A 22,238-nucleotide genomic window follows, 5' to 3' on the forward strand; every position below is an offset into this window, starting at 1 on the left:
TCCAAGGCTATAGGAGATGGCTCTGGGGCTGCACTCCAGGTGCTTAGGTCCCCCGAGCCTGTTGACTCTTCTGCCACACAGCCTGTCCTCCCGTCACACCCTACCCCCTTGCGCTTGAGCCACCACATCCCTCTCCCTGCCATCCTGAGCTTGACACAGAGGACACTAGGCAGAGCCCAGGCTTGTCATTGAGGCTTTATAGACCTGGGGTCCACTGCTCTGCCTCTTGGGCAGCAGAGAGAGTGTGTGTATGTGTCTGAGGCAGTAACTCAAAGTTGGAAGAGAATCTAGACCAGCTCATGCAAAGCTCTCATTTTGCAGACAAGGCTGGGAGAAAATAACAATATACCCAAGATAACACTAAAGACAATGATAATGATTACTGATAGCTACTGAAATGGTGCGTGTTTATGTATCACGCATTGGATGAGGACTTTCCATGGTGAAGCTAATTTAGCCCACATGACCATCTTCCATGATATGTTACACTTACGGATACAGAAACTGAGGCTCAGACAGGTTAAGAAACCTGCCTACCACCACTCAGCAAGTGAGTGAAAGAGCAGAATGTGGTGTCAGGATTTTTGCTTGAACATCAAGCAGCTTTAGTAGCTTCTTCTGAAAAGCAAAGTGGTGAGGCTAAGGGCCCATGCCCCTCCAACTCCATGGAGCTGTGGAGGCAGCTCCATTACCTGAGCTCTTGCGGGGAGGAAGTTGCAAAGGTGAGGGGTTATCATTCCAATCCAGCGTTATACCCTGCTGGGGAAGAGGCCCCCGCCCCAGGTGAGAAGATGCACACATTGCCTTGGGCTAGAATCTTGAGGATCCCATGTGCCTCTCTGTCCAGGCTGAAGAGATGTAAATGAGAAGGGGAGCAGGGAAGGGAGAGGTGTCAGAAATGGGACTGGGCTAGGCCAGCAGCGTGACTCACACCTGTAATCCCAGCACTTTAAGAGACTGAGGCCGGGTGGATCACTTGAGGTCAGGAGTTCGAGACAAGGCTGGCCAACATGGTGAAAATATGTTTTGTCTTTACTAAAAATATAAAAATCAGCAGGGCATGTGGTGGGCACCTGTAATTCCAGCTACTCAGGAGGCTGAGGCAGGAAAATTGCTTGAACCCGGGAGGTAGAGGTTGTAGTGAGCTGAGAGCAAGCCCACCACACTCTAGCCTGAGAGGCAGAGCAAGACTCCAACTCAAAAAAAAAAAAAAAAAAGAAAAGAATCTTATTTAGATCACCTCATTAAGTCCTCCCCAAAACTCTGTGGTAGGTGACATGCATCTGTCTTCCCAAGTTTCAGAGAGGTTGACTGACTTGTGCAAGGCATGTAGCTAAGAATTGGCAGAGCTGGCATTTGAATGATGTTAGGACAGTCTAGATTATTGCTGTGGTAACACATGATCTTCAAATCTCTGTGGCTTACAAGAGCAAACTCTGTGCCCACAGAGGTCAGCTCTAGTTCTGATCTGTGTCTTCACTCTGAGATCCAGGCTGCTGCAGCAGCCTCCATTGAGAACATCACCAGTCACCATGGTAGAGAAAGATATACACATGGCGGGGTGTGGTGGCTCACGCCTATAATCCCAGTTCTTTAGAAAGCTGAGGTGGGTGGATTACTTGAGGTCAGGAGTTCAAGACCAGACTGGAGCCTGGCCAACATGGTGAAACCCCATCTCTACTAAAAATACAGTAATTAGCTAGGTGTAGTGGCGGGTGCCTGTAGTTTCAGCTACTCAGAAGGCTGAGGCAGAAGAGTCACTTGAACCCAGGAGGTAGAGGTTGCAGTGAGCAGAGATTGCAAGACTCCAACTCAAAAAAAAAGATGCACACATCCTTTCTGCTCATAACTTAGTGTCCTACTGTCCTTGTCATGCAAGCCACCCAACCACCACAAGGCCAAGAAGTACGATCCTTACAAATGCCCAGAAAAAGGGAGAACTGGAATATTTGGAGCACAGCACTCATAGTTACCACATAGTTTCCAGTCACCAAGCTTGACTGATTCCCTCAGTGCACTGAGCTGATGTTTCCTCATCGGAAATGTGGGAATAGTAATTCTACCTTGCAGGACCGTTGTGGTGGGTAAATGAAATAATGTACAAAAACCTCAAGCCTAGGAACACTGAATCGTAGCCATTTGTATGTTCATGTGTGAAGTTCAGGGATACTCTGGGGCTGTTCAGTTCAACCCTTGTTCAGTGCGATGACAAACCAAGCTACAGAATTTAGAAGAGTCCTCTGAAACAAGAGGGCAGGCTTTGGGAAGTGCTGCTGCTCTCTGCGTGCATGAAACCATCTTCAGGGAACCCGGAGAGGAAGGAACATTTCCAGGAGGACAATCAGTGGCAACAGCCAATGTGCAAATGTGATTATGTCAGCATACATGCAGACTGCTGAGTGCTTCTGCAGGACTCTTCATTTAGGACTAATTAAATGCTTGGAACCAGGAAGATTGAGAGGGTCCTCTCCAGGAAGCTACTTCAGGCCAGCAAGACACTTGAGGGTCTATTTACAGAGGTGGAATGCTCCAGGGGAAGAAGAAGAAGAGGTAGCTCAACTCAGAGTGCTCCAGAGGAGGAACAGGAGGCCAGAAGGGCTGAAAATCACTTAGGATATTGTGGGATCCTCCCACCCCAACCTTGGCCTCTGAGGATCTGAGGTTTTGTGTGATGTAAGAAAACAAAACCAGGGTTTGTGCTGGTGATTGTGAAGTGGGCACTGCCTGTGGAATGGCATGGGTTAGTTTTCCATTGCCATGGTGAAGAATGACCACAAATTTAGCGGCTTAAAAGCAACATGAGTTTTTTCTCTTACAGATCGGGAAGTCAACAGTCTGAAGTCAATTTCGCTGGGTTAAGCCAATTCTGCCGGCCGAATTGGTTCCTTCTGGAGGTTCTCAGGGGAGAATCTGTTCCCTGGCCTTTTTCAGTTTTTAGGGGTCACTGGCATTCTTCAGTTTATGTCCCCTTTCTCAGTCTTCAAGGCTCAAATCCAGTTTCTGCTTCTGTCATGCACAGCCTTCTCTTCCATCATCAAATCTGCTTCTGCCTCCCTCTAATAAGGACACTAAATCACTACATTTAGGGCTGACCCTGGCAACCCAGTATAACGCTTCATCTCAAGATCCCCAATGTAATCACATCTGAACATTTCCCTTTTGCCATCTAAGGAAAGAGGTATAGGTCCCAAGGATTAGGACCTGGGTATTTTGGGGGCCATTATACAGGATACCACAGGAAGCTTTTGAGATGGTTTGAATAGCAAAAGGGCAACCATTGTTTTAGGCCATTTTGCATTGCTCTAAAGGAATATTGAGGCTGGATAACTTATAAAGCAGTTTGTTTGGCTCATGGTTCTGCAGACTATACCAGGAGCATGGTGCCAGCATCTGCTTCTGGTGAGGGCTTCAGGAAATTTCCACTGACGGTGGAAGGTGAAGGGAAGCAGGCTTCACGTGAGGAGAGAGGAGGCAAGAGAGGGAGGGCAAGGGTGCTAGTCTCTGCAACACCCAGCTCTTGTATGAACAAATAGAGCAAGAACTCACTCATCACCATGGGGAGGGCACCAAGCCATTTAACAGGGATCTACCCCCATGTCACGAACACCTCCCACTAGGCCTCACCTCCAACAATGGGGATCACATTTCAAAACATGGAATTTGGGGGGGACAAACATCCAAACAATATCAACCATGAACCCAACTGCATCAGTAGATCTTCCACTTGGCCCTAGGGTAGGGAGCACCCTGCAGGCCATAGCTACAGGTGGAACCTCTGTGGTGACCCCCAGCGAGCCTGTCCCTTCAGCCATGTAATCAGTGCCCAATAGACAGTGATACAGAGCAGTAATAATGTCATCATTACTGTCATGTAATCAACGAACGATTACATGAGTTGGTTACAAGAGACATGTCATGTAATCAATAAATCTATTAACAACCATGGTTTCAGTGTCTGTGTATCCTGTGGGTGGCGATTCAGACCTGGGGCCCTGCAGGTTCTCTGAGTAGGAGATTCAGTCAGCAAATATTTATTGAGGTCCTACTATGTGTCAGGCACCGTTCCAGGCACTTGGGGTAGATATATCAGTGAACAAAGCACACAGAGATCCCTGCCTTCATGAAGCTAAAGTTCCATCAGTAGAGACAGACAGTAAAGAATCAACTGAAGTCAAAAGAAGTTAATTGTGTAGAATGTTAGGTGGCAATGGGGCAATGGAAAAATAGAAAAAAGTAGGGCAGGGGAAGAGAGATCAGGCATGCTGGGGTGGGATGAGGCAGGTGAGGGTTATTATATGGAGTAGCAGGGGAGGTGGAGGTTGCAGTGAGCCAAGATGGCTTCACTACACTCTAGCCTGAGCAACAGAGTGAGACCTCGTCTCAAAAAAAAAAAAAAAAAAATCAAAAGAAAACTGAGGTTGAGGTTGGGCACTTTAGTTATTGCTATATGATTGTGTCCCCCCAGCACTCACATGTTAGACCCTAACCCCCCAAGGTAATAGTATTAGGAGGTGAGCCTTTGGGAGTTGATTAGTGCTCTTATAAAGAGATTCCAGAGAGCTGGTAGCACCATGAATTGTGGTTTTTATGATTTCTGTGTAAGGGGAAGAGAGGGTGGATATCAGGATATCTGGGAGAAGGGGCATGCCTAATTTGAACCAGGTGATGTTGATATTGTCTTGCCCATTCCAGATTAATAATTACCAAACTATAATATTCCCAAAAAGTCTGGTGAATTCAATAGATAGGTAAATTTAGTAGGCAGGACAATTGTTTCTTTATTCCCATTAGGTAGGTGATGAAATTGAGTATACAATTGAGACAGTTTAGTTGGTTTGCCCAAAATCACATAGTTCACAATGGAACCAGGACTAGGGCCAGGCTCTATTCCATTTTCTCATTGCTTCTTGTTAAAAATTAATTTCTTTTTTTTGAAATAAAAAACTCATTTCTAAAAATATAATTCAAAGCATAACAGGATAGAGAGTGAAAAACCTCTTTCTCCCCACCCTGTCTGCCAGACATACATCCTTCCCCTAAAGGCAACAACCTTTACAATTTTCTTCCTCTTCACATTTTTCCTCAGCAGAAAATGCAGAAGACAGAATCAGATCTTCAGGAGTGCTGGCTTAGCTTGGCTTAGGATTCTTTACCAGGCTTGGTCATACACAGCTGAGTGACCTTGGGCAATCACTAAATATCTCAGAGTTGTAGTTCCTTGTGTTTAACATAAGGGTTAAGGGTAATGTAACTGATATAGTTTGAATATTTGTCCTCCACAAATCTCACGTTGAAATGTGATTCACAATGTTAGAGGTGGGGCCTGGTGGGTGGTGTTTGGGTCATGGGGGCAAATCTCTCATGAATGGCTTGGGCCATGCTCATGGTAATGAGTGAGTTCTTGCTCTATTACTTCATGAAATAACTGATTATTTTTAAAAGGCTGGCCTCTCTTCCTCTCTCTCTTGCTACTTCTCTCGCCATGTGACCTGCCTGCTCTCCCTTCCCCTTTCACCATGAGTAGAACTTTCCTGAAACCCTTTACTAAAAGCAGATGCTGGCACGATGCTTTTTTTTTTTTTTTTTTTTAGACGGGATCTTGCTCTGTTACCCAGTCTGGAGTGCAATGGCATGATCTCAGCTCTCTGCAACCTCTGCCGCCCGGGCTCAAGTGATTCTCCCTGCCTCAGCCTCCCAAGTAGCTGGGATAACAGGCGCACACCACCACGCTCAGCTAATTTTTGTATTTTTAGTAGAGATGGATTTTCACCATGTTTGGTCAGGCTGGTCTCGAATTCCTGACCTTGTGATCTGACTGCCTCAGCCTCCGAAAGTGCTGGGATTATAGGCATGAGCCCCGCGACCGGCCGACATCATGCTTCTTATACAACTTGCAGAACCATGAGCCAAATAAACCTTTTTCTCTTTATAAATTTCCCAGCCTCAGCTATTTCTTTACAGCAGCACAAATGGACTAACACAGTCACCTGCCTCAGAGTGTTAGAATGAGTTCATATAACAGAGAACATGCCTGAAAGCATACATGGCCATACAAAGATGGGTAAATGTGATTATTCTCTGCTTCTGTTTTCTTTTCTCTGGAAGAGCTCATGAACCACCACTGTTTCCACTGCTTCACAGACTCTGAAAAGGATGGATCGGAGATGGGACTCATTTCCACAGGATGAAAGGATATGATTCAAAATAGTACCAAGTGCAATTAAAGTTAGATATTAGAAGAAACTTTGTTTTAGAATCCCAAAGGGATTTTTGAGGTCTCTTTGAAAATTTCTGAGAAAATGCTAATAATACATTAAGCCTCTGTTTTTCCCAGAAACAAGAAGATGGATAAAATAGTCTCTTTAATTCCTTCTTTTCTAGAAGTTCTTTAGAATTCAAGTAAGAGAGAAATTTAAACCCAACCACCTCCTGCCCAGGTCCAGTTCTGGGGTGGCCGCGTGGGTAAATGGCTACTCACCAGGAATAGGATGGCCTCTCTGGTCCTTTCCTCCTTGAAGTTTATTAGCTCTCTTGAGTTAGAGAGAAATCTAAGCCAAATGACCTTCTGCCCCCAGGTCTAGCTCTGGGATGACCAATAGGGTGATGACCCATCACTAGCCCCATTAAAGCCTAGACTTTGCTACCAGCTTGCTAATTTTAGATGTAATTTCCAGGGTGACCTACCCTGGAGAGCACTCTAGAGTTGGCTGAGTTGTTTGGGAACAGAAAAAAGCTTCCACCCACAGGTAGTTGAAAAAGCTGGAATTTGATGGAAGTTTGGGGAAATGAGTAGGGCAAAACATTTATTTTCTGGGAAGGAGAGATATCCCAGAGGCTAGAACATTTCCATCTTGAATACCTGTAAGAACTGGAGTGAGACCATCCTTCTGCACCAGAAAGGAGGGAAAGGGGAGGAAAGAAGGAAGGCTCCTGCTTGCTCTGCCAGTTTCTCATATCCATCATTCCCTGATGGCCTGTATGAAGGGTTACCTCCTCCCTTATGAGCACAAGTCCCCAAATCTCCAAAGTTTAGCACCAGGAAGATCTCCAGGAAGGCAGAGCAGGGACCAAGGAGCCCCATGCTGTTCTTTGGGTTTCATCTTCTGGTGCTTCTCTCTCTCATACAAGTGTTGCTGCCACCACGCTGGCCTAACCAGGAACAAAGACCCCCATCCTTCTCTTCCACTCAGTGTGGAGCATGAAGGTTGGAAATTCCAGTATGAATACATTAAGGGAAGAGATGGGGCAGTAAGCAAAAGGAATATGTGAAGATTGAACTATGAACATGTAACCCCAGGGTCTCAGTTCTTCTAGACCTGTGGAATTTTCCTGAAATAGCTTTATAGTGTCCCAAAAGTACAGCACCACCTCAGAGGCCCACTTGGGTTTTTAAAAAATTCCTTCTTTATTTTTTTGAGACACGGTTTCACCCTGTCACCCAGGCTGGAGTGCAGTGGCATGATCTCGGCTCACTGCAACCTCGGCCTCCTGGGTTCAAGTGATTCTCGTGCCTCAGCCTACACCGGCACCACCACACCAGACTAATTTTTATATTTTTAGTGGAGACGGGATTTCGCCATGTTGGCTAGGCTTGTCTCAAACTCCTGACCTCAAGTGATCCGCCCACCTTGGCCTCCTAAAGTGCTGGGATTACAGACGTGAGCCACCATGCCCAGCCAGGTTTCTTAATTCCTATTCCTTGCCTGTATCCATGTAGAAGGTGGCAATACACACACCCAACCAATAGGAACAGCCTCTCATTCATCAGCTCTTTTGAGGTCAAAATCAATAATAAAAGCCTCGCTGTGCCACTACTTTAGAATTTCCAACCTGTCCAGTTGGAGATCTAGAAAAGACCTCTTCCCCTGTTCTAGATGATGGGGACAGGAGACAAAAAATAACCCCACCCTTCAGATGAAGCCAAACCCCATGCACTCAGAACCAACATAACACTAATACACTCCCAAAACTCTAGTATCACTTCCATACCGTGAGGAGGGCTGCAGACAGCTCACTGCAGCCTCAAACTCCCTGGGCTCAGGTGATCCTCCCACCTCAGCCTCCCATGTAGCTGGGATTATAGGCATGCACCACCACTCCAGGCTAATTTTTCTAGTTTTTGTAGAAGTGGGGTCTCACCATGTTGTCCAGTCTGGTCTCAACTCCTGGGCTCAAGCGATCCACCTGCCTTTGCCTCCCAAAGTGTTGGGATTACAGGTGTGAGCCACTGCACCTGGCCACTTTGCCTCCATTTTTTTCATCTGCAATATGGGAGTAATAACAATATCTTCTTCATAGGAAATATTAAATAAGATAAAGAGCTGAGCACAATCCTGGGCACATAGTACATGCTCGAAGAATGGGGCTACTGTTGGTGGAGTGGTGCAAAACAGGGCCATTCCAAGGACCCAGGGCCTTGGTGGAGGAAAGCTCCGAATCATACATGATAGAACAGCAGGGCAAAGAAGACCAGGAAGGAAGGTGCTCTCCTGTGTCTGCTGAAGACACTGCTGTGCCTCTCTCCTTCCTATGATGCCCACTGCTGCTTCTTCAGACAGGAAAACTAGGAAACTTGAGTCAGGCATTTTGCCATCCTGCTGGCTTCCACCCTCTCCATGAATAGACAGACCCTGAATCTTCCAGCCTCTATGCCAGAATGCATCAAGTCCCTGAAGCTGGGTGATAGAAAATGCATTCCTTATCTGACCCTAGCACAGAGAAGTAGGCTCTGCAGGGGCACTATGCAAGCAAGTGCCAACCCTGGGTGCCCAACCAAAGGGGCAATGAGGGAAGACAAAGGTAAGTCTTCCTTTTAGCACTATGATGACAAATCTTGTCTCTCCCAGCCCTTTTCTAGCAGGTGGGTCCCTAGTGTGGCCAGATGTTACTACGGGTCACAGAGTTTTGGTACATTTATAGGTTTTAAAAGGTCAGGCTCTTTGGTGGTAAAAGTTTTACAGACTAGTAAAATTTTACTGCAGAAGATGGGAAACACAGCTGTAACAGAAAAGGCTGGAGTCAAGAGTCTGGAAGATCTCAGTTCCATCTGTAACTAGCTGTGGGAATTAAGCCATGTCATGGAGGTTCTCTGGGCTCTGCGTTTTAACCTGGAAAATGGGAGCAAGAAAAGCAATAAGGGGTGGGACAAGGGGCATTGGCATCCAACGATGGGTGGGAAGTTGAGGCCCATGTGTGAGCACGTCCTCTTCCCTGCAGTGCTCAGGCTACTGCACACAAGGGGAAGGAAGACTCAGGCCTGAGGGTCCTGCAGTCTTGGAGCTTTTCATTGCCCGAACTGGATCGCTGCCATCTGTGTGTCTGCCTCTGTTCCCTGGGAGGAGCCTGACTGTCTGCAGGCAGAGCTCAGGAATCAAATTAGCGCGGCCTCTGCTTTTTCCTCATCCCCACCGGCCAAGGCGAGTTCATCAAGGCCTCGCACTAATTCTTACCTTATTTAAAAGGGGCAAAAGTGACTCCACAGTTTCATCTGAGGCAATTTACACCCCGCGACTGGCCCCACGGCTCCAGCTTCCCCCTGCCTGTTGTGCCATCAAATCCATTAATAGGACATTTCTTCAGGGGAAACTTGATTGCCGCTCCATCAGAAAGGCACACAGGCAATACATCTCCATCTGAGGCCATGGCCTCCCCGGCTCTCTCTAATCCTGTTACCCAAGGAGCTAATTCTCTAATGCACTCACTGTGCAGAGGACATCCTCTCTCCTTCCTAACACAATTGGATAGTCCCAGAGGATTCCAGGAGCTCGATGCAGAAATGAAGGCTTGGGGTCCATGGGACAGGATCTCCTGGATTTCCCAGTACCTCTGGAGGGGCTGTAACACATGCTCATGGCTGGCACCCCACTCGAGCCTGCTCTCTAGAATACTACAGTGGGGAAGGGTGAGCCACACTCAGACCACCTTGGCTTCATAGCTCAGACACACCTCCTGCTTCTGCTCCATCCTTCCTCCTCCTCCTCCTCTTTCTCTTTCTTTTCTCTTTCCATTTTCCTCTTTTTTTTCTCCCCTTCTTCTTTGCCTTTTACTCCAATCTTCCTTTTCCTCCTCAGTTCCTTTCCTAACTTTCTTCTTGTCTGATCTTTTTCTTCTTGTTCCTTTCACTTTTTACTTCTCTTTTCACCTTCTCCAGATTCCCACAACTGTTAAAATATTGTTTTACCTTCCATCTTTTTCATGCTCCTTTTCCTCCTGCTTTGGTGCTGCCCTTCCAGAATAAGTTCAGTTCCTAATGCTTCTTCCCAGCTCTCTGCCTCCAAATGTTCGGCTCTGTGGGAGGAATGGGCCCCAGGCCACACCAGCCTAGGTGTGGAGCAAGAGGTAGGGAGGGCCTCATGGATATACACAAACACCCCAAATACAAGATGGAGCATTCCAAGTAGTGGTTAGGTTTTGTCGGTGGAGCAATTAACTGTCTGTTTCCTCTTCAATGAGGAAATGATTATAATGGCAACCCCAAATGGGTTTGTTACTGCTAAAGGCCAAACCCTGGCTTATGGCTGTATGAAGGAAGCCCATCAAAGAACAGCATAATGCTCTATGCAGATTTCATAATGCACATAAACAGGAGGAGAAAGTCATCTATAAATTTTCAGCAGATTTCTAAGTGGTAATGGCCACTTAGAGGTAAGTGGGAGCTTAAATCTTTGTTGGCTGGGCACAGTGGCTCACGCCTGTAAGCCCAGCAGTTTGGGAGGCTGAAGGCGGGTGGATCGCTTGAGCCCAGGAATTCGAGACCAGCCTGAGAAACATGGCAAAACCTGTCTCTACTAAAAGTACAAAAATTAGCCAGGCGTGGTAGCACGCACCTGTAGTCTCAGCTTCTTGAATGGATAGGCTAATGTGGAAGGATCACCTAAGCCAGGGAGGTTGAGGTTGCAGTGAGCTGGGATCCTGCTACTGCACGGCAGCCTGGGTGATGAAGTGAGATCCTGTTTCAATTAAAAAAAAAAAAAAATGAATCTTCGCTGGGCTTGAAGATGCATTTAGGAATCTACAGTGCTCTGCCTGAGCTTGGGCCTCATTCAAGACCTCAATCTGGGGTCCCATGAGGCAGCCTGGTTCTTCTTGCCTTGCCTTATCCTGCTGTCAAACCTCAGGTCTAAGGACATTCATTCTGGAATTCTGGAGAGGTCTGACTGTATAAATTATCTAGAAGTTTGGGGCCCTCTATTTTATTCCCTGCCCTCATCTCCATTCCCCCAAGGGAAATGCTTGGAGCGGATTGTCCATGTTTTTCTGGATTGTGCAGTGATGAAGCACATGACTTAAGAGAGGAGTAGCCCAGGCTCCCTGAACATGACTGCACATTGCAGAGCCACACCCCGCTAATGGCCACAGGAAAGGACCCCATCAGTGAATGGTATACAGCTTTATGCAGATTTCACAAGGCAAAGGAATAAGAACCGAAACGGATGCAGCCCTGACCAAGGTAGTTTCTTTCTTTCTTTCTTTTTTAACTCACCTACAATTCAGAAAATTCCTCCTTCCTGCAGGGTTCCTAGCCTATTCCAAACTTACAGTCAAGTGGAAAATAAATTACAAGGGAAGAAAATGTTTTGTGCTTGATGCTTACCATGATTGGTGTAGGGGCATCTACCCAAATGTGAGCTAGGGTAGAACTCATTCAAATAGAAATGCGCAGAAATGCTTCTTGCAGGCAACTTTAGGGGTACACGGCTGAGTGCCTGAGGGATAGACATTTGTCTATTTAACTCGCAAAGAGAAAAGAAACACTTCTCTCAAGAAAGCCACATGTAAAAGGAAGGTAATGAAAATGCTTCCAAGGCCAGGCGTGATGGCTCATGCCTCTAGTCCCTTTAGGGGGACTACCCAAAATACAAAAATTAGCCGGGCATGGCTTGCATTTGCAGTCCCAGCTATTCAAGAGGCTGAGACTCGAGGATCATCTGAGACGAGGGAGGTTGAGGTTGCAGTGAGCGGTGATCACGCCACTGCACTCCAGCCTGGGCGACAGAGAGAGACTCTGTCTCAAAAAAAAAAAAAAAAAAAAAAAAAAAAAAAAAAAAAAAAAAAAAAAAAAAAAAACCTTAAAAAATGATATTCAGCAAAAAAAAAAAAGAAGAGAATACAAAATTAAATGTGTGTGATACTTACTTCATTGTATACACATTACAGAAGGAAATTATAGAATAATATACACCCAGACGTTAAGAGTGGCTGTCACTGGGTTGTAAGCTTACAGATGATTTTAATTTTTCTTCATATTTTTCTACAAGGTACGTGTATTATTATTTGTACTATATGTATTTATTATGTACAGTAAGAATGCATAAAATAAATATGGATAGTAAAAGAATATTTTTATTATATATTTTATTTTTTAATATGTATTTTACTATTTAAATATGACTATTTAGATGAGGACAAAAGGGTAGACCTGTGGAGACCCCAGTTACCCTTCCTGTGACTGCAGAGATGCCCAGTCACCTGCTTGGTTATGTCACCTTGGCGAGTAAGAAAATGGCCCTCCTGCTCCTGTCTGACTCACCCTACCCTGCCCCAGCCCAGTGCCACCAAAACATACTTGCCAAGGGACATCAATGAAAGCAGAAGCCTGGTGAACCTCTCAGGGGTCCGGCTGCACCCTTGCCTCCCCAGCTCCTGCAGCCCCATGTCCCCACCCAAGTTACTCCTTGAGGAAACGTGGACAACCCCCCCACCACCATGTATGGACTGAGCTCCCGCAGCATGACATCAGCTAGGGCCGGCTCCCCTCTCAGCGATCCCCTCCCCTTTCCTCCCGCCTGAAATGTGATCCAGCTGAAGGACTGATTGCAGGAAAACTTGGCGTCTCCCCAGTGTTGGTGGCCCTGGGAGTACAAGGCTGCAGTCTCAGAAAGTGTGGGCAGCGGCTGCAAGAGGCAGGCTGGCTGGGACATGAGGTTGGCAGAGGGCAGGCAGGCTGGCCCTTGGCGGGCCTCGCCCTGGGCACTCGGAGGCACTCCCATGTGTGGGAAGCTCTCTATGCTGCTGTGGGTCCAGCAGGCGCTGCTCGCCTTGCTCCTCCCCACGTTCCTGGCACAGGGAGAAGGTAAGCGGGCTTCAGAAAGTGGCAGGACTTGGCTGATCATCTGCGGAGGTGGGGCCAGGGGGGGATGCTTCAGTCCTCGGAGGGCTGCAGAGAGGAGGGTGGGGAAAGGTGTGGCTGCAGGAAAGTCAGCTATCTTACCACCTATGAGCATGACAGCATTTGAGGTATCTTGGTGGTCAAGCTAGAGAGAGTTGGGAATGTTGGGTCCCGCCGGGGCGGGGCAAGAGTAGAGCTTGCAAAGAGGGGAGCAGAGAAGTAGCCTGGTGTCTCAGAAATACAAAGACAGGCACCAGGAGGGGGCTTCTCTCCTCTTTGCCCTTTCCCTAAACTCTTTGAATGAAAGCTGCAAGAGACCTTAGAACTCATTTGGTCCACCCCTTCCTGTTATAAACGGGACTTCTGTGGCCCAGAGAGGCAGGGCAGGTAGTTCATTCAAAGTTACACAGCTTGTTGGCAGCAGAGTGGGGACCGGAACCAGTCTAGTCATCTTTCCTCAAATTCACTGATTTTGTTGTACGGGTTTATTCTCTGGGCCTGAGGTTCCCCAAGTTCCTTTCCAGGACTAAACTCCACTAACACCCAACTTCTCTCTACATTCCCTACGCCTGTCCTTTCCTGACTCCCTTGAATGCAGGTTGTTTTAGTCACAAACGGACCTGCTTCCTTTTGCTGCAGACCACATTCATTGCCCTTTGGGAGGTTTCCTTCCCTACAGAGCCAGGGTGGAGCACACTGGGGCACAGTTAGAAAGATGCCATCCAGGGGTTGGACAGATGCGAAGGGCTCTGGGCAAGTTGTCCTTCCTCCCAGGAGCAGTCGTTTGGGGATGCTCCGTGAGTTAAGCAAACACAAGCTGTAGGCGATGACTGTGGTCGGGGGCTTCCTTGACCAAGAAGAAACTGTCCTTCTTTTGCCTTGAGCCTGCTGGGATGAGTTCAGTGCTCTCCAAGCTGGTCAGGATCCCAGTCAATAGGAGCCAGGCGGTTGCTGGTGTAGTGAAGGTACACACAGGCCTGAGTTTGAACTCAGTTCCTCCGCTTGCAGGGCACGGTGCCCACCTTTCTGGGGCTTGGGAATCCTTGTCTGCAAATAGCCACTCTGACGGGCTGTTCTAAAGTTAAACGAAGAATATGTTCATTCATGTTATTCTGAAGGAGACACTTAAAAAATAGGTTTTGTTGTTGTTTGTTTTGCGTTCTCTCTCTGTTCTTCTCTGTCCTTCTGAAGGAAGCCAACAGCTTATCACGGACAGCGGGGTGAGAGGAGGGGAACCTGTCGGGTTGATTTGCTGTACAGGTCGCACACAAGATGAGAGAAGACCTGGTCTTGTTTGGCAAAAGCCAGGCCTGCTGGCACCTGCTCGGTGAAAGACCCTGGCTCCCCTGCCCACCCCATCTCCCCTTTGCTGCCCGAGCGCTGGCCCTCTAGGTTGTACTTCCTTCGTCGTCCCGCGCCTTTTCACTTGCATATGTCAGGCCACTCTTCTGGAAGCACTCCTACTGCTTCCAGAGCAAAAACAGCTGCACACGAAATCTTCATAGCCCAGGAGTTGGGCTGTCTCATCGCTGGTTTGTCCCCGTAGGCCCCCTGCCCCAGAAATGGTTAGGTCTCTCCTCACTCTCTCCACACCTTGCTGTGATCATCTTTCTAAGCCCATCAAGTTTGCCCATACAGCAACCCTAGGAGGTGGACCCGGTCAGCCCTCCGCCCATAGCTTGTGGGTGCCTGGGGCAGGGTGTGGGCATCCTCTTAGGGTGGCTTTTGCAGGATGTAGAGGAAATGTCAGTTTTTACTGGATGCCCGAACTTCCTTCTTTATCAGTTTCAGGCTCAAGAAGAAGAGGGTGTGTGCAGATGCTGAGGTTTGACCTCAGCCTAGGAAAGCCCTGATGTGGACCCTTGGGCTAAGAAATTGTGCACTTGGGGTCACACTTTCTTGCAACCCTCTCTCTTTTAGTAACACACCCTGACAGCCAGCTTCCCTGTTGCTCCCCAGAGCCCCTTGCTTAGGCCACATGGGCCCACCTACTCTCCACTTTTCTTAGCCCTCAGCCTGCTTTGAACTTCAGCTGTCTCGCGCCGCCTGCTTTTCCAAGCCAGATTCATGCTTTGCTGTCAATTAATGCATAGGTCCTTTCTACAAGGTAATCCATTTGAATTGTGGTAGGAATCTCTGCAGACGAAATGCTCCAGTGGTGAGAATGTCAGTCTCTGGGGATATCTGAGAATTTTGTGAGTTGGACATGGTGAGGACACATCTCTTTTAAGAGCTTATAAACCAAGGCAAGAGAACTGGGGGAAGACTCGGGGGTCTGGTGTCTACTTTGAACTGTTCTCCTTTCCAGCCAGGAGGAGTGGGGGCCTCCAGGGCCGAAACACCACCAAGCCTGCTCTGCTGAGGCTGTCAGATTACCTTCTGACCAACTACAAGAAGGGTGTGCGGCCTGTGAGGGACTGGAGGAAGCCAACCACCATATCCATTGATGTCATTGTCTATGCCATCCTCAACGTGGTGAGGCTCGTGCTACACACAGGCAGACCTTTGGGGGTGGGAGGAGGTCATGTGAGACAAGTCACCCCCTAGGCAGCTCGGGGGCATTCAAGAACCCACAGGACCTATGGTCTGGCACCACAACCGAGGATGGATTGCAGCCCCATCTGCACAGCTGCCCAACCCAGAAACCTGGGGTCACCATGTGGCTGCTGCTCCCACACCTGTACAGTGAGGGAGTCACTTCCCACGTGTGATTCTTCATACCTTGCATAATGATAACCATCTCTCTATGTCAGCTGTAAGAGAATTAAGACTATCCCATGCATGTTTATGCTCGCAGTGCCTTACACACATCCCTGGTACATGGCAGGTGTCACTAAATGATCGTTGAAGAATGAGCCAACAGATCAATTATTCATCAATTCCTTCATCAGCTACCATAGTAGGCTGGGGTGCACTGCTCAGAAGAGGGGGTCAGACATCGTGCAGAGATAAACAAGAAGGCAACTGCAGGCATACAGTGGCTCTGTGTCAGGGTCAGGTGGGCAGGACTCAACGTCCCATTCTCTGCTACAGTCAGTGTACCCCCTTGATATGGGATGAAGTCATTGTGTTTAGAACATCTCTGCAAAGAAACACCATTAACTGGGTACTGTGGTGCTTTGGGAAGTAAAACTGGGAATTGGTTGGGGTAGAAGGGAGAGTGATGAGTTTTGTGATATATGTGGTTTTGTACCTATTAATTTCATACCAAGGCAGGCCATTTATATATATGTGTGTGTGTATCATAAAATATTTTACTTATATAATTTAAAACTATATATGATCTTATACTATATGACAATATAGAGATATAGGTAATAGAAGGTACATATATACTTTTGATTATGTTAAATATATAATATATGATATATATAATAGAAAATAATAGAAGATATACATAATATGTGTGTTTATATATACACACACACGCAGAAATATATATATATAAAATACGTATATTTTGTTTGTTTGTTTTTGAGACAGAGTCTCACTCCATTGCCCAGGCTGGAGTTGGAGTACAGTGATACAATCTTGGCTCACTGCAACCTCTGCCCCCCAAGTTCAAGCAATTCTTAGGTCTCAACCGGCCAAGTAGCTGGGACTACAGGCACACGCCAGCCCGCCTGACTAATTTTTGTATTTTCAGTAGAGATGGGGTTTTGTAATGTTGGCCAGGTGGATCTCGAACACCTGGCCTCAAGCCATTCATCTGCCTCAGCCTCCCAAATTCCTGGGGTTATAGACGTAAGATATTGCTCCAAGCATTATATGTATATTTGAAGTTGAAACATAAATCACTGTTGTCAGGGCATGGTGGCTCACGCCTATAATTCCAGCACTTTAAGAGGCCAAGGTGGGCAGACTACTTGAGGCCAGGAGTTCAAGACCAGCCTGGCCACATAGCAAAACTGCATCTCTACTAAAATGCAAAACTTAGTAGATGCCACATGTAGGCCATGGTGGCATGTGCCTGTAGCTCCAGCTACTCGGGAGGCTGAGTATGAGACTAGCTGGAACCTGGGAGGCAGAGGTTGCAGTGAGCCGAGATCGTGCCACTGCACTCCAGCCTGGGCAACAGAGCAAGCAAGACTGTCTCAAAAAGAAAAATAAATCATTGTTATTTCTTCCTGGGTGTACCCTAGCGAAGGACTAACTTTTCCTGTGTGACCAGGGAGTGCCAGTCTATCTACTTCTCTCACCCTAGCCCCTGCTCTTCACTCTCACTTTCCAAAGCAATAGGAGCACAGGGAAGCCTCTCCTTGTGAGGCTGGCCTGCGTGGGTGGCCCTCCAGTCTACAGGGTAACTTATTCAAGCTTCCTTTCCTTTCTTAGGATGAGAAGAATCAGGTGCTGACCACCTACATCTGGTACAGGCAGGTGAGGAGACCTGTGCCTCCCCATCCCCGTTCCTTGGAATAGGGACCCCTCCTCCCAGGAAGGAGTCTCAGCGGCCTTGGCCTCGGCCTTGGCCTTGGTGAGGGAAGGTGAGGGGAGAGGCTCAGAGGCACCCTCAGCCTGAGATCCAGGAGTGTGAAATCTCATCTCAGGTCTGAGAGTGGAAGGAGGCTTAAAGTTGGTGGAGGAGAAACCCTCCAAACCCCCTCTGGCTTCTGAAGTTCTTCAAAGCACCCCAAACTATGGCTTGTCCAGCCTCTGTTGAAGGGAGCTCTTAACTCTCAGCCAGCTCTATTTGCTAGACTGTTCTGCCTTCGTTCTTTCCTAGCCAAATTGGAAAGCAACCAAATTGGGTGATTGAAACAGGATGGTTTGTTCCATCCACTTAGTCCCCACATCCTCAGCTGTTTCCCTACTCTTTGAGCTTCTGATGGGCCTGGGTCGGCCCCTGTGTATGGATGTGGCTGCAGCTTGGCAGGAATCCTGGCTTCAAGCTGGGGTGGGGGAGGAAAAGAGTCGGGGCCACTATCCAGGGGTCCAGCTCTGGACGCCCCTGGGTTGTTGGGGAGAAATCAGAGCAGAGGGGAAACTAAAGTGGCTGAGTGCACAGAGGCAGGAGCATGAGGACAGCTCACAGAGGTCACAGCCAAGAGGCTCCGGGGACACAGTAGGCATAAGTGGGTCTCTGTTATCCCTCCCCATGGCTCATGGCACATCCATCACCACCACCAGTCATGGGACAGGGCGTGGGGTGGAGGAAGAGGCTAGAATGCTGATCCCTGAGGTACTTCTCCACCCCTGCCTCACAGAGGGATCCCTTACTGCAGCACACAAAGGGAAGGGACCCAAACAAGCACAGGCAGCCTGGAGCTCCTTTGTGGGGACATCCAGCCAAGCTCCCACCTCTGCAGCTCTAGGGCCACTTGTCTGCCCCAGTTGCTTGCATCGGCAGTGAGGGAATGGCAGTCTACAGGTACCAGCAACGGTGCAAAGAGACTGGAGTTAGAGACACAAGCTAGACTGAGGCTCTGCCCATCATGAGCTTACAGACCAGACACAGGTACTGACAACTGAAATGCAACAAGACAGTCACTCCAATGGGGCAAGGACAAGCTGCTAACCATGGGAGCACAGAGGAGGCACATGCCACCCAACCTGGGGGGCGGGGGTCATGGGCGGTGTCCTGGAGAAGGGATCAGACAGATGCCTTGGCTCAGTCCAGAAGGATGAGAAAAATGTCCCTTGGTAAAGAAGACTGGGGAGAGGGAGCAGGGTAGGCAGAGACGTGGAGGCTCCAGCAGTGTTTCATCGCATACGGCTGCAGTGTAGAAGTCACAGACAGGCATGGCCAAAACACAAGGCTACAGAGATAGCGGAGACCAGATTATATCAGCCTGTTGGCTGTGAAGTTCAACTTTATCCTAAAGGCAATGGGACATCCCTCAAGGATTTTAAGCAAGGGAGTGACACGATCAAATTTACATTTTAGACTGGCCCTCCTGGCATGAAAATGGAGAATACATTAATCAAAACTTAACAAGAGCCATCTCCACCCTGTGAAGCAGATGTTATCATCTCCATATAAATATGTTGAGACCAAGATCCAAGAAGTTATTTGTTTGAAATTCTCAGCTGGCAGAGGGGGGACTCACGGCATTGGAAATGACTGACTTCCTTCCCGGGCCAAGGCTGCATCTGTCTGAGTTGTTATGTGTGTAGGCAGAGTGTAAATGAAGAGGTCAGGGGACTCTCAGTTACTGCTGAGGGATTTGGGTGCCACTGACACCCACTTTTCCCAGGAAGATGCCCACCTGTTGCCTGGGAACTGAGGGTGAAGTCTGCCTGAGTTGCAGGCAACTCTCACTGGAGATGGAGGGGGCTGCCCGTGACCATCCCTGCTCCTCCCCTAGTACTGGACTGATGAGTTTCTCCAGTGGAACCCTGAGGACTTTGACAATATCACCAAGTTGTCCATCCCCACGGAGAGCATCTGGGTCCCGGACATTCTCATCAATGAGTTGTGAGTACCGTCATCAGTTGTGGGGTGGCTGGGTGGCTTAGGGGCTGGAGAAGCCTAGGGACAGGGAGACAAGATTGCCACCGTTGCATCTGAGATGGTCCCTCCAAGAATTGCAGACTGTAGATAAAACTGGTGTGAGCCCAGATTCCTTTGCCTTCCCCCCACCTTTTTCTGTTGTTCTCTTTTTGAAAACTCCTCCTTTTCTGTGCTTGATACTGACATTTCGTACTTCTTAGTCCAAGGGTCCCTGCCATGGGGAAAGAAACCAGTGAATGAATTCACACTGAGTTATAATAGCCTAATGGGACAGCTGCACTTTTAAAGGAGACAGTAAATGTTTCCCCAAAAATGGAGCACTGATAGTGGCTGCCGCTTCTGGCCCCAAAGGAGCGTGGAAGACATGCTTAGACCTCCCAAGTCACACATGTACACGCAGGCCATAGATTGCTCCTCCAATGTGAAGTGGGTCCCACCAGGCTTTATTCCTGGCAGCCAAACACAGTCAGTCCCACTTGGCCCCAGCCAACATTCCTCCTCCCCATCTGGCAGGGTCATTCAGGGCCCACCAACTGGACTTCAGAATTCAAGGGCAGGGAAGATGGCTGGGGAGACAGACGGAAAAGGGAAGGTGACAGGTGGGATCGGCCATCCTCCACCCATACCCACTGCATTGTCCAACTCCAGGGGGTGCCACTGACATTTTTCCAAGGGAGGCAGTTGACCGTGACCACGCTCCATCCCTTGCATAGCTCAGGCTGGAGGGCTCTGGGAAATCCCAGTTTCTGCTGGATCTCCAGTTTCAATAGGGAAGTGGCCTTAGTCTTGACATCTCATCCCTCATCCTGATCTCACAGAAGGCTGAAGGCTTAGCACCCTGGGCTCAGCCCGCCCCCATGCCGTGGTGGTCACTCAGGAGGGCCTACCACTTCAAGATCAGCTACGAGAGTGGGACGTGGTTTTATGGGTCTTTTCTGGCTTTCCCCAATTCCTATCCATTTCTCTAGCTCCTTTTCCTCCAGAAATGATTGTCCTCATTTCAAAGGACTTCTAGGTGTGGGAAGCAAAGAGAAGCCCAGAGTCAGGATGGGACAAGACACAGATCCTGTTCTTTCACCAAGCCTGCCTTGTCCCACAGGGCTGACAATCCTGGGAGCCAAGCTTTGCCCAGCCTGGGGCAGTGACGGGTAGGGGCTGCTGGGCATGCTCCTTACTGTCCCTGGCTTTTGGGCCCATGGGTTTTCCTCCCTGCCTTGTGTGGCCAGGAGCCAGGGGAATATAGGAGAAATGCCCATTACTGCTTAAAAAATAGCCTTGACAACAGCAAGTCAGGAAGCTAGGAAGGTTGGAAAAACCAGGGCCAGACAAAACATTCAGGTTGTCATGCTGTCTAGACACCTCCCACTTCGTTCCCTGCCCAGTTGTTCCAAGATCTTCAGGCTCCCAGGGCTTGCCCTGCCTCTTGAGCTCTCAAACTGACCCCTTTTCCCCGGCCAGCGTGGACGTGGGGAAGTCTCCAAATATCCCATACGTATATGTTCAGCATCAAGGCGAAGTTCAGAACTACAAGCCCCTCCAGGTAGTGACTGCCTGTAGCCTCGACATCTACAACTTCCCCTTCGACGTCCAGAACTGCTCGCTGACCTTCACCAGCTGGCTGCACACCAGTGAGTATGTGGGCTTTGCCGGGGCAGGGGTGGAGGTTGGGGCACCCCAGGGACACCTGAGCTAGGAGTGCTTCCCAGGGTGCCTTCTTGCGTATCCAGCCTGCTCACCACTTATTTTCTTGATGTCCTGGGCCTCTGCGTCCTCATCCTCTGCATGAGGTGAATCTGTTGCTCTTGCTGCCCCTCTGTTGCTGTGAGGATTCAATGAGAGTGTGAACTGACTGCAAGATGCTCAGTAAGGGACAACTTTTTCCAATATCTCCAACAGGATCTGGCACTAAGCATCTCTCAGATCCATTTATTTCCCTTCACCTCCATGCAAGCCACCCTCGTCCTCTGCCTAGGTTTCTGCTTTAGCCTCCTACCTGATTTCTCTATGCATTTGTGTCCCCCTTCATTCGTGATTTCACAGCAGCCAGTGAGATTTTAGCAAGATGCAAATCTGACCGTGTAACTTAAAACCCCTTGATGGCATATCCTGGAACACAATCCACCCTCTTGAGCTGACTCTGCCACAGCCTGCTGCTCCAGGCTCATCTGCTCCCCGGAGCTCTGCTCCTGTCCAGCTGCTTTCCTTTCTAGCCCCAAACTCTCATATTCTTTCCCTTTATCACATGTTGTTTCCTCTCCTAGGCTACCTGGCCCTTTCCTCCCTCTCCCATCCTGCCCCACACCTGCTCCTCTCAACCACACCTAGCCTGGCCAACCCTCTACTCACCCTTCTGATGGCAGAATAAGTATAAGCGCCTCATTTTCCCCTCTCATCCCCTGGACTGGGCCATCCTTGTTGCCCAAATTATAGCATCCTGGTCTCCTCCCACCTCTATGACCCTTGTAAGTACTTGTTCAATGTGTACTTCCCTCCTAGATATAAACTTAGAAAGGAGTGGGCGCAGTGGCTCACAAATGTAGTCCCAGCCCTTTGGGAGGCCAAGGAAGGAGGATTGCTTCAGCCCAGGAGTTTGAGGCCAGTCTTGGCAACATAGTGAGACCCTATAAAAATAAAAAGTTCATGCCTATAATCCCAGCACTTTGGGAGGCCGAGGCGGGC

At 48.5% G+C, this 22,238-nt stretch overlaps 1 protein-coding gene across 2 annotated transcripts in view; it reads left to right on the top strand.

Moving 5' to 3' along the window:
- Nucleotides 1-12,565: 12,565 nt before the first annotated feature.
- The window catches only part of HTR3A (5-hydroxytryptamine receptor 3A), a 15,244-nt gene continuing 5,571 nt past the window's right edge, over nt 12,566-22,238 (top strand). For both annotated transcript variants that reach the window (XM_017523306.2, XM_017523307.2), the window contains exons 1-5: nt 12,566-13,072; nt 15,417-15,583; nt 17,441-17,485; nt 19,414-19,523; nt 21,018-21,187. In XM_017523306.2, coding sequence (XP_017378795.1) covers nt 12,919-13,072; nt 15,417-15,583; nt 17,441-17,485; nt 19,414-19,523; nt 21,018-21,187 — 646 coding nt within the window. In that variant the 5' untranslated portion in view covers nt 12,566-12,918. The remainder of the gene's footprint in view (nt 13,073-15,416; nt 15,584-17,440; nt 17,486-19,413; nt 19,524-21,017; nt 21,188-22,238) is intronic.

This window comes from Cebus imitator, unplaced genomic scaffold, assembly GCF_001604975.1.
Source record: "Cebus imitator isolate Cc_AM_T3 unplaced genomic scaffold, Cebus_imitator-1.0 Scaffold28, whole genome shotgun sequence".
NCBI lineage: Eukaryota > Metazoa > Chordata > Mammalia > Primates > Cebidae > Cebus > Cebus imitator.